Genomic DNA, 12,813 nt, shown 5'->3' on the forward strand with positions numbered 1-12,813 from the left:
TTAAGGTCACTTAGCCAAGAAGTAAACCAAGCAGTTAACAACAGAGGATAAACTGCCCACTACTTGAGAAAAGGGGGTAAAGGGTACTCTCACACCCACAGAGGAAGCAGGATTATCTTTCCCAAACCTTTAACATTAACTTTTGCCATTTTCTAACAGGCAGGCCTAATGACCATTTCTTCCAATTAGCAGGTCTGAGAATGCTTTCTAGGGCCTAAGCACAACTCACACTTCTAATTCAACCATTAAATACCATGTGATACATAATGCAGCTTTCATCCTTCCCAGTGAAGCCCACCACAAGACAAAGCCTGGTGATTTCTGTGTATTTCCAAATGGTTTACTCCTTTTCTACCTCAGTAATATTAAGGCTAATTAAAACCAAAGCTGGTGATGGAGAGACAAGCCTGGCACGCTGCAGTCCATGGGGTCGCAAAGAGTCGGACACGACTAAGCAACTGAACTGAAAACCAAAGTCAGAAGTTTAAGAAGTAGTCCCACAAACTAGGTACGTATTGGGCCGATATAAGGTCATGAAAGTCATTTGATGGTTAAATTATTCACCATCAGGAATGATAAATTCAGTTGTCTCAATCAAGAGTTTACAGTCTATATTAAAGACTGAATCCTATGAGGTAGGTCAGCTGGAGAAGCACTTTTTGTGAACCTGGTCACAGGCAGGGGTAGGAGTAACAAGGGGGGTTATATTTTGAATATTTAATTATTCTATCACCAGTTTTATTTCCTAGGAAACTGAAAAACTGCAAGAAAAAAAGGAAGGTGGAATCAAAATCAAAGAAAGTAGAGGGATGGAGATTAAGAAATTGGTGAAACCGTGTTTCCTTTCTTTGATAGAGCACACTCTGGAATATCAATTGAAAGTTATCCTGTTAACCATTAAGTACCGAACTGGTACGGGCAGCACAATCACAAATATTTGAGTACTGAAGCTGACTCATAAAAATCTAAAAATATTTCATGCTTTAGACTTTCAAAATACCATCAGTTTAACCCCTTCCCCTCCTTTCATCATGGTATTTTGAAACCGATGTAAAAAGTGTTTTTAATCTAGTTCTGGAAACTATAATTAAAATGCAGTGAACACAGAAAGCCACATGCAATTAGATTTTAAGGCATTATCATTCCTGCTCCTGATCCTGGATTTAGTAAATCAGTTGTTAAGTATCTGTGCTATCTATAACACTAAAATACATATATGTTTACGAAACAGTTGCATAAGAGTCTTAACTGGTATCCCTTTGAGGCAATATCACAATCTGTATATGAAAAGCCACTTTTAAAACTGATCCAGATGATCACCTTATTAAATCTTCTGTTAAGTTTTCTAAGAATTCCACTTAATAATGTCCCTGAGAAATATGAAATATCATTTCAGATCAGACAAATACAGTCATGTAAAATCAAAACACACAGGAAGCCAGTTATATTTGGGAGGAAATTTTTTTTCCATATCCATTCAAAGACATTAAATGGATTACACTGTACTTTAATTCTTTTGAAAAAAAATTCTAGTTATTTTATTTTAGGCTGCGCCGTGCAGCTTGTGGATTCTTAGTTTCCTGACCAGGGATAGAACCAGGGCCCTCCGCAGTGAGTTCTACCCACTGGACCACCAGGGAAGTCCCTAGATATTTTTTAAATGAATGGAAATGAAAGGAGAATTTAACAGCCAATTTCAAAGAGATACCAAGTTACAATTTTTTGCTATGTCCTACTCCTCCTGTTATAAGTACAGGTATTGCACATATGTAAGAATATGGACTATATGTGTAATTCCATTAGGATATTTTACCAAAATAACCCCTACAAAATTTGCAGAATATCAAAAGCTTGATTACAAAAGTTTGATAAGTTGTACTGCAAAGTTACCTAATAGGTGAAAATCAAATAAAAACTCGTATCAGTATCCCTTAGAAAGCAACCACACGTGTGCTCACACACACACACACACATACACAAATCAGAAACTACCAGAGCTTTCTTTTGCCGTCTAATTTTTCCAAGACTGCTGGAGAAGTGCAGTGAATTATGCAAAGGACAGCAAATATTAAGCTGCCTCTGTATTTACACTACTGTACTTCCATTTTTAAAACAGGCATATCAACTCCCCAGACACCATCATCCACAGAAACCATGCAGCTATCCAACAGACTTTCAGTGTCACCATTTATTATTTATAGCATTAAATGGGGGAAGTAGCTCTGATGTCACCGACCCTACCCAGTGGAATCACTGACTCAATAAACATTTTCACACTGGAGAAAATCTGGCTAGGAAAACATTTTGCTGTGTTAAGTAGATTCTTTCATCTTTCTTCTCAACCCTAGGGTAGAAGAGGTTACTGTTTGGAGAGATACAAAGACACTGTCAAGGTTTCCACAGGAAGAAAACCTGGGCATGTTCATTTGCTGAGGCAAAGACTTCCCCCTCCCAACTCTCTAGAGCCCAGTTTGATTTCCCTAATGTTCAAACTGGCAGTAACAGCTGCCATATTCTACTTTTTGCGCCAAATCATCCACCAAGTAGCAAATTTTTCGTTTCCACTAGCCACTCTCTCGTGGTCCTGTTTCTAAAAACCCATTCTGGATCCAAGTCCTAAGGCGGAAGGGGGCTGGGGTGTTGATGGGTTCAGGGAGTCTGGCCTGGCTACCAAAGGTTTCTAAACAGAAGAGAGATCGCTTCCCCTGGGCCGTAGGCTCCCCTCTCCTTTTTTTTCTAGAAGAAAGAACTGGCGGCAGTGATGAGGACAGCCCCTCCCCCCTCCTCCCCAATTTTCCCAAAGCAGCTCAGGAAAACGTGAAGTTACAGTTTCTCTTTCCAGGAAGATGGAATCCAGAGTACCTACGGCCTTGCTCTGCAAACATCCCTCTCGGCCGAGTAGGAAACCCTTTGTCCGAGAAGCCGGACACCACAGGGGGCCGAGAAAGAGGCCCCTTTTCGGTCACAGCCTCCAACCCGAAAGCTCTCCACCTCCTCCCCCATAGGGCCGATGCCGGCATCAATACAGCCCTAGGTCGAGACGAGGGTGCTGAGACCCCTTCCGGGATGCGTAGGCTACGGCCCTGGAGATCTACTCAGTACCCTCTCCCATCACCATCTCACTCGGCCTGAGTGGGGCTGGCAAGAGCGATGCAGGCCTGGACTGGAGAAACAGAGAAGGGAAAAAAAAAAAAAAACCTTCTAAAGGGGGAACGGGATGCTAGAGTGAGTGTGAGCTAAGGCCACAGCCTAAGCCAGCGAGGGTCGTTCGAGGGACGGGCCCGGAGATAGAAGGGAGGGAGGGTGGGAGGAAAACCGGGGGGCATGGAGGGGGCCGGGCCGGGTCCGGCCTGTGAGCTCGAGGGATCCGGAGGAACCGCGCCGGGCCAGAGGCCAGGCAAGGCGGGGGGCCCAGGTCCGGGCCGAGGCAGCAGGGAAGGGCCAGGGCTGGCCTCGCGCCGGACGTTGAGGTGGGCAGGCCCGCCCGGGGCCGGTCGGACGGAAGAACGGACGGTCCAGCGGGCCGCACTCACCATGAGCTCGATGGTCTTGTCCTCAATCACCGAGTCGGGCTCCATGGCGGCCCCGGCGGCCCCGCCTCGCTCTCCCCGCGCAGCAGCGAACGGCCCGGGCGGAGGAGGCGACGGCGGAGGCGGCAGAGGCGGAGGCGGCTCTCGCACCCACTCTCGCTGCCAGCCCGCCCGGGCCGCCGGCAGCTCCGCCCTCCCCCTCGGCGAACGCAGTACGCAGAGCGAGGACTACAGCTCCCGGCAGGCGCCGCGAGCGACGCAGAGCGCTGTGGGGACGAGAGTCCGGCAGCAGGCCGCTCTCTCCCGGCTGCTCGAAGCGGGATTCGGAGCGGAAAGCGGCACTGGACTGTGAATGCGAGACCTGCAGACCTGAAGATTGAAGGGCTCTCTCAAAGTAGGGCCTGGGCAGCAGCCCAACTACATGTCCCAGAAAGCCCTGCTCTCGGGTTCTCCTTCCGGCTGCCTTCTCCGGACTTCCTGGCAGCCCGAGGCTACCCGGACCGGCACCGAAACTCCGAGGCAACTCTTCACTTGTCAGAGATACTGCGACCGGTTTCCGCACATGCGCGCTCGATGTCTGCAGCGCCCACTCGACGCTGAAGTAGCGGCGCGACTGGTGCGCTAGCGTTTACGATAGGGTGAGGTGTGGACGACAGGTGGGTTCGACGTGCGACAGGAGGCGGTGGTCTTGGGGCTCAGGCGTGGGAGAGCGGCCCACGAACGGCAGAATCTCAGGCAGACGGGTAGGCGTCCTAGGAGTGTCGGAAAGTTAGTAGGGGAAGAGAAGGCTTATGGTCTATATACACCACGTACCGGGAGGAACTGAGAAATGAAAGGGGATCTGCGTATATTGAGCCCCTTTCATTGATTTGTTCAGAAAATATGTTTTTAAACTTCCAGCCTCTGCTGGGTACCAGTGTAGGCACTGGAAATTCAACTCTGAACCTTACAGACAAGGCCTCTCTGCTGAAGGAGCTTAATTCCAGGGAGGGGAAGACAGGCGTTAATCGCAGGAGTGACAGGTGCTAAGAAGGAATACAGCTGGAGACGCCTTCCAGTGAATTCTGCCTTCAGCTCTGTGTGAACGTTGTCGTCTGTCAGTACCCTCTAACAAAGGGGGGCAAGGGCACACCCATAGCTGAACAAGTGGAGTTTACTACTGGGTGCGGGAAGGGAGGACACACACCACGAAGAACCCTAGAGCATCTCAGAAGGAGTTGTCAGGTGGTTTGGAAGAGGGTTTAAGGAAGTGGGGCTTTATTCTGGATAAGATGCTGTCAGGAAGTGGGGTAATTCTCTGATTGGGTATCCCAATAAACCTTACCTAGAAAGAAAGAATGCTAGAATGAGGCTAAGACCCTAATTGGCACAGAAGCAGGAGCCCCTCATTAGCCAGGCTGGGGGATGTTTGGTCATTTTTTATGGTTTGGACAATGTATATGTTTTATCTGTGTTCAAATGTAATTAAGGAGTGGTATTGCTTTTGTGTTGCTCTGTCATGGTCTCAGAATGGCTTTGTCTACCATTAATTGTTCTGTGAAATTATATTTAACAGAGGAACACAAAGCCAGCTAAGACGGCCAGGTTTATCATCTAATAGCATTACCACCCGTCCAGTTGTATCAGGCCAGCTTCCAAATGTCGGCGTTCTCAAGTGTTTCGCATTCTCTGCACCTGTAAAGCGAAGGAACTAGATGACCTAGAAATCGTTCCGTTTCCAAGGATCAAGTTATTAGAGTAATTTATATGCAGGAAGGACACAGTGTAAAGTTCTGTGCAGGTAGATTTTGAGTTTCATAGCCCTTATCTGCTGCTTTCCACTGAAGAAACTGAAAGAGCACAAAATTAGAAAGTTATTGCTGCTAACTTGGTGTCTGATTTTCACCATACCCTTTGCCTCTCTGAGCCTTGAGATGTTCATTAGTGGAATAAAGGGGTTAAAATAAATGACCTCTGTTGCAGTTACATATTGCATCTTACAAACCACCTCCAAGACATAGTAGTTTAAAAAAACAGTGCTTTATTATTATTTACATTGTGTAGGTTAACTGGACTCAGCTGGGCCTACGTAGTTTAAGCTGAGTTTACTCAAGGGAACACAATCAGCTGAGATCTCATCAAAACAGTTCCTCATCCTCCAGGGCCTCTCTTTCCCAGCTTCTTACCATTCAGGCTTTTGTATGGTGACTAGCTTCCAAGAGGACAAGCTCCAGTGAGCAAATGCTTACCAAGATTTGGTTGCCCACATTTCATTGGCTAAGACCAGCTGGATGGCCAAGCCCAAAGTCAGCGTGGAATAGGCCTATACAAGCTTGTGAATTCAGAGGCATAGTTCACTGGGGCTCACTAGTGTAACAGCCAATCAAGACCTTTAAAGTGTCAGCACTTGCCACAGAAACTAGCAAGGGGCTAGGGTCGGAATCACAAGCTAAATATGAACCCCCATTATATATGTTTGTCCTGCACTTTTTTATTGTTTCAAAGTTGACAGTTACACATTTTCACATCTGAATTTCTAACCTGTCTTGAAAAATTAGATTATCTGGTTGTATGGGATCTGCATGGCAGCAATATGCAGGGGTTAAATAGAATTGAGGCTTCCTAGGAAGGAAAGTTATGACCAACCTAGATAGCATATTAAAAAGCAGAGACATAACTTTACCAACAAAGGTCCATCTAGTTAAGGCTATGGTTTTTCCAGTGGTCATGTATGGATGTGAGAGTTGGACTATAAGGAAAGCTGAGAGCCGAAGAATTGATGCTTTTGAACTGTGGTGTTGGAGAAGACTCTTGAGACTCCCTTGGACTGCAAGGAGATCCAACCAGTCCATCCTAAAGGAGATTAGTCCTGGGTGTTCATTGGAAGGATAGATGCTGAAGCTGAAACTCCAGTACTCTGGCCACCTGATGCGAAGAGCTGACTCATTGGAAAAGACCCTGATGCTGGGAGGGATTGGGGACAGGAGGAGAAGGGGACAACAGAGGATGAGATGGCTGGATGGCATCACCGACTTGATGGACATGAGTTTGAGTAAACTCTGGGACTCGGTAATGAACATGGAGGCCTGGTGTGCTGTGGTTCATGGGGTTGTAAAGAGTCAGACACAACTGAGCAACTGAACTGAACTGAAGCAGCTTTAGTGGTAAAGAGCCTTCTTGCCAATGCAGGAGACCTACAAGATGGAGTTTCCATCCCTGCATCGGGAAGATCCCCTGGAGAAGGAAATGGCAACCCACTCCAGTATTCTTGCCTGGGAAATCCTATGGACAGAGGAGTTTGGCAGGCTATAGTCCATAGCATTGCAAAGAGTCAGACATAACTGAAGCAGCTTAGCACACATGAACGTGAATAGCAATTACCTTCTTTACGTAAAGCATGAACTCTAGATTGCCACTGTTACCACTGCTCCCTGTTGCCTTATATCTGCGTGCTTTACTTGTTTAAGTTGTACACTTAACCCATATAGATATTTGAGTTTGCAACCCTGGGCATTGGAACTATAATGGAGATAACTCAAGGTTTCTATCCTTTTATGAAAACCGTATCCCACCTTAAGAGGGAAAAAATACTAATATTATTGGGTCAAATTCTAGGAGCTCAGTGAGATGAAAAGGTTGTGTATATGATAGAAATCATTCCCAAGCTGTGTAAGAGGCAAGCTGAGCCAAGACTTATCACTGTGTTCTTTCCTCTCCTCAAACAAGAACTCAAGTATTTACATATTTTTTTTTCTTCAGCTTGATGGCAACTGGCAATTAGATTTGTCATAGACAGTGGCAGAAGACCTTGGGGTTTATATGACACGCCAAAACCAAACTGATACAGGTCCATGATCCCTCAACCAAAACCTTGAGGTCCAGATATGCTTCAATGTTCAGAATTGTTCAGATTGTCCACAGGCAGTGTGATGTACATACTGTATATATAATGTGATACTCCCAAGGGGTCTTGGACAGCAGTTCATAATCAAATACATACATTTTTCTGTAACAGAGCCTGTAAGTGCCTATTAGCAATTTATAGCCTCTCAGTTCCAAATCCACCCTTCCTTTCCATGATTTGAAATACTGGAATGGGACCTTGTAAATATTTACCAGCTGACAGTGCTTAACTTTGTCAATAGAGAGCCCTAGAGGGAAACAGCCAAATGAAGGGTCTTCTCTTCCCTGTTCCAGAATAGTCTTTTCCTTCTTGCCTTTGTGGCACAGCAGCAGATGGCTTGCAGAACCCACACACACGTGTGGTTGGAACATCCAGAGAGGGCTTCCCAGTGAGTTCAGTGGCACCTCAGCAGGCAGTTTCCCACTTGCCAGCCCCAACGTGTCCACCTCAGCAAACTTCACCATCCAGCGGGCTATAATTGTCCTCTCTAGTACGATTTGAATCTCACCCGAGCAGTGGGGGTGGGAGGATTCTTCCAAGTCTCTTCCTCCCCTTGAATACTCTGCCTCAGTCTCAAAGGTGGTGGCTTCTCCCTGTAACTGCTACCTCTGTATTCTTCAGAGTTGTCTTTACTCCAATACCCTGTTAACAATTTTTTACGTTAAAGTTACCCAAAAGAGTGTATGGCAGATGTGAGGGTGTGTGATTTCCAAGACTAGGTCATGAGAGTTGTGGGTTCTTCCTTGCTCCCTCTATCTTGGATTACTCACTCTGGAGGAAGCAAGCTGCCGTGTCATAATGACACGTAAGCAGCCTTCTGTAACATCCGTGTGGTAAGGAACTGAGGCCACCTGCCAACAGCCAGCTCTACCTTTCCAGACCTGTGAGTAAGCCATCTTGGAAGCCATCTCCTCCCACCTCAGTTGGTCCTGTAGATGACTAGTCCCATTCAAAACTTGACCTCGTGAGATACCCTGAGCCAAGACCCACCCATCCAAGCCATTCCTCAACTTCTGCCCTGCAGAGGCTGTGTGAGATAATAAATGTTTATTATTTTAAGCTGTTAAATTTTTATATAATTTGATATGCAGCAACAGAAAACTGAGAGTTACCCCCCAAAAAGAGAGTTAGTTCAAATACTGAACTTAGTGAGTTCTCTTGTAATCAAGGCACCATAAAACCTTGGTAGCGCTTTATATCTTTCCTTTTCTTATGAATACTTTCAAAGATAAAGAATGGTACTTTAAAATGTATATTTTGATCTGTGCTGGCTTTTCTGAGTTCAAATACGTTGTAAAGAAGGGTAGTACAGTGAAATTTTGACTTAACTCATTCCCAACTAATGTAAAGAACAAAATTCTCTTGAAGAATCTTGTGAAAGCAAAGGAAAAAGAATATTGGGAAGTATTGAAGGTAGAAGCCCCTTATTTTATCCACATGACAAGGTTCTATGCCTTATCCATTTATGTATAGAATCTAGAAAAAAAGATAGTTGTCATGATATCCATGCTGCTGCTGCTAAGTTGCTTCAGTCATGTCTGACTCTGTGTGACCCCATATGAGAACATTTATTTGAACTGGAAAAACAAAGCCATACTTTTTCTAACTTGGCTGACTGGTTTGATAGCACCAATAGATGTTACTAATAGACGAGGTAAGTCTTTAGTGCTGTAATTTTTAGGAAGATACATTTAAAGCACATAAGGAAAAAACATTTCCTCAATTAATTTACTGGCAAATGTATTGAAATTAACATTTGTATCTTCCCCACTGATTTTTTTTTTACTTATCAAGTTACATAAGACCTCGAAGTGAAAGGGTAAAAAAAGGTGTAGAGTGGAATACATTGTGCCACTGTGGCAAATTAACTCTGCATCATCCAGAAGTCAATCAGGGAAACAGCACCAGTAAGATGGTTCCTAGGGGCTTTTTGTACAAGTTGACCTCACATAATTGTCCAGTTAGTTTAGCAGTCTAAGTAAGGTTGTAGGTGTTGTATTGATGCTGGATTTTCAAGTCCACAGGGCAGGCAGTCAAGACAAGAAGAGAGATACAAGGTGGGGAAGGGCGGGCATAAAAATCAGACAAAACCTGTGTCAGTTCTCACTGCCCTAACCTTGGTGGTATATATGTCTTGCAGAGCCTGGAGCCCTTTGTCAGGGAACTGAACACACACACCTGCCCAGGAACTGGGGAAGCTGGAGGAGTCTCTAGAGGAAGGTGAAGGGATTACAGACCCAGCTGTTCCTCACATGAAGGAGGTGAGTGAGCAAGCAGATCAGTGACAGTGTATGTGGGCTACAAGTGACTACAGTTTCACTTCCATCTTCCAAATCCTGGCATCTGGTGGCTCACCCTGATCAGAACCGTACAGGAACAGAATTTGGAGAAATGTAGTTTAGCTTAGTCAAGCTGACATGTTTCCACACCCTGGAAACATCGTGGCATCTTATATATGTCTTGTTCATACAAGGTCTAATGGAGTCAGCTAGCCTTCCGTCTTACATTACTGTACGCCATCTAGAATCCATGGTCTCCGATATTGCTGGAATAGAGGAAAAGCTCACCAGCTTATTCAGAAACACATTAGTCCTGCTCACTATTCATTAGTACCTAATCATGTGGCCCTAAGAAGCTGCAAAGGAAGCCGAATTTGATGAATACAAAGGAATTTTGGTAGAGGATTTGTGCTATACCAGCAAAATTAATATTTATTTCATAAATCTTGGTTAAGATTTTTTAGTACATTTCCCAGAAATTGAGAAAAGGAATTTCTCCAGTGAATATACAAAAAAATCATTTTACTAGTCAGGTGGTTTCCAATACTTTGCTTTCAAAAAAACTGGAGGATTGAATTGAGTTTTAATGATAATTTAAGATAATTTTCCTAACAGACCACTATGTACTATTTGACATGACAACTTGGAAATAATCTTTAAAGTTGCATGCTATTTCTGTGAGAAATGTTTGTTCTTCTATGAACAAGTTTTCCTAGTACTAACATCTGTAAAAATAAAACGTAAAAATGTATTTATATTTGACACTGAGCCCTGTCTCATTCTAACAGGTAATCATATTTGGATATGCAAGTTCAGTTCAGTTCAGACACTCAGTCGTGTCCTACTCTTTGCAACCCATGGACTGCAGCACACCAGGCCTCTGTCCATCACCAACTTCTGGAGTCCACCCAAACCCATGTCCATTGAGTCAGTAATGCCATCCAACCATCTCATCCTCTGTCATCCCCTTCTTCTCCTGCCTCAATTTTTCCCAGCATCAGGGTCTTTTCAGATGAGTCAGCTCTTCGCATCAGGTGGCAAAAATATTGGAGTTTCAGCTTCAACATCAGTCCTTTCAATAAACACCCAGTCTGATCTCCTTTAGGATGGACTGGTTGGATCTCCTTGCAGTCCAAGGGAGTCTCAAGAGTCTTCTCCAACACCACAGTTCAAAAGCATCAGTTGTTCTGTGCTCAGCTTTCTTTATAGTCCAACTCTCACCTCCATACAAGACAACTGGAAAAACCATAGCCCTGACTAATGGACCTTTGTCGGAAAGTAATATCTCTGCTTTTTAATATGCTGGCTTGGTTGGTCATAACTTTGCTTCCAAAGAGAGTCTTTTAATTTCATGGCTGCAGTTACCATCTGCAGTGATTCTGGAGCCCAGAAAAATAAAGTCAGCCACTGTTTCCACTGTTTCCCCATCTATTTACCATGAAATGATGGGACCGGGTGCCATGATCTTCATTTTCTGAATGTTGAGTTTTAAGCCAACTTTTTCATCCTCCTCTTTCACTTTCATCAAGAGGCTCTTTAGTTCTTCTTCACTTTCTGCCGTAGGGTGGTGTCATCTGCATATCTGAGGTTATTGATATTTCTCCCAGCAATCTTGATTGTGCTTTATCCAGCCCAGTGTTTCTCATGATGTACTCAGCATATAAGTTAAATAAGCAGGGTGACAATATATAGCCTTGACGTACTTCTTTTCCTATTTGGAACCAGTCTGTTGTTCCTTGTCCAGTTTAACTGTTGCTTCCTGACCTGCATACAGATTTCTCAAGAGGAAGGTCAGGTGGTCTGCTATTCCCATCTCTTTTAGAATTTTCAAGAGTTTATTGTGATCCACACAGTCAGAGGCTTTGGCATAGTCAATAAAGCAGAAATAGATGTTTTTTGGGAACTCACTTGCGTTTTCCATGATCCAGTAGATGTTGGTAATTTGATCTCTGGTTCCTCTGCCTTTTCTAAAACCAGCTAAAACATCAGGAAGTTCACGGTTCACATATTGCTGAAGCCTGGCTTGGAGAATTTTGAGCATTTCTTTACTAGCATGTGAGATGAGTGCCATTGTGCAGTAATTTGAGCATTCTTTGGCATTGCCTTGCTTTGGTATTGGAGTAAAAACTGACCTTTTCCAATCCTGTGGCCACTGCTCAGTTTTCCAAATTTGCTGGCATATTGAGTGCAGCACTTTCACAGCATCATCTTCCAGGATTTGAAATAGGTCCACTGGAATTCCATCACCTCCACTAGCTTTGTTGGTAGTGGTGCTTCCTAAGGCCCACTTGACTTCACATTCCAGGATGTCTGGCTCTAGGTGAGTGATCACACCATCGTGATTATCTTGGTTGTGAAGATCTTCTTTGTACAGTTCTTCTGTGTATTCCTGCCACCTCTTCTTAATATCTTCTGCTTCTGTTAGGTCCATACCATTTCTGTCCTTTATTCAGCCCATTTTGCATGAAATGTTCCCTTAGTATCTCTAATTTTCTTGAAGAGATCTCTAGTCTTTCCCATACTGTTGTTTTCCTCTATTTCTTTGCATTGATCGCTGAGGAAGGCTTTCTTATCTCTCCTTGCTATTCTTTGGAACTCTGCATTCAAATGGGTGTATCTTTCCTTTTCTCCTTTGCTTTTCACTTCCCTTCTTTTCACAGCTATTTGTAAGGCCTCCTGAGACAGCCATTTTGCAGTGCGGGTGGCTGCGACAGCTCACAAGCACAGCCAGGAGGAGCTACCCCACGTCCGAGGTAAGGAGCAGCGGCTGTGCTTTGCTGGAGCAGCCATGAACAGAGACCCCACGTCCAAGATAAGAGAAAGCCAAGTGAGACAGTAGGCACCGAGAGAGGGCATCAGAGGGCAGACAGACTGAAGCCACAATCACAACAACAGGCCAGTCTCATCACACAGACCACAGCCTTGTCTAACTCAGTGAAACCAAGCCATGCCGTGTGGGGCCACCCAAGACGGACCGGTCATGGTGGAGAGGTCTGACAGAATGTGGTCCACTGGAGAAGGGAATGGCAAACCACTTCAGTATTCTTGCCTTGAGAACCCCATGAACAGTATGAAAAGGCAAAAACATAGGACACTGAAAGATGAACTCCCCAGGTCAGCA

The 12,813-nt window shown here is 44.6% G+C and overlaps 1 protein-coding gene and 1 long non-coding RNA gene across 8 annotated transcripts in view; one reads left to right on the plus strand and one right to left on the minus strand.

Moving 5' to 3' along the window:
• Positions 1 to 3,951, minus strand: part of FBXW11 (F-box and WD repeat domain containing 11) — a 130,630-nt gene extending 126,679 nt beyond the window's left edge. For 3 of the 7 annotated variants that reach the window (XM_018065488.1, XM_018065489.1, XM_018065490.1), the window contains exon 1: positions 3,534 to 3,710. In XM_018065488.1, the coding sequence (XP_017920977.1) occupies positions 3,534 to 3,578 (45 nt within the window). In that variant the 5' untranslated portion in view covers positions 3,579 to 3,710. Of the gene's footprint in view, positions 1 to 3,533 lie in introns of all 7 variants that reach the window. The other 4 variants (XM_018065495.1, XM_018065493.1, XM_018065492.1 and 1 more) reach the window with 2 other exon arrangements.
• LOC102187714 overlaps positions 3,945 to 12,813 on the plus strand; it is a 44,521-nt gene continuing 35,652 nt past the window's right edge. The window contains exons 1-2 of the long non-coding RNA XR_001296941.2: positions 3,945 to 4,186; positions 9,554 to 9,674. This is a non-coding gene — a long non-coding RNA (uncharacterized LOC102187714). The remainder of the gene's footprint in view (positions 4,187 to 9,553; positions 9,675 to 12,813) is intronic.

The sequence above is a fragment of the Capra hircus genome, chromosome 20, assembly GCF_001704415.2.
Source record: "Capra hircus breed San Clemente chromosome 20, ASM170441v1, whole genome shotgun sequence".
Taxonomy (NCBI): Eukaryota; Metazoa; Chordata; class Mammalia; order Artiodactyla; family Bovidae; genus Capra; species Capra hircus.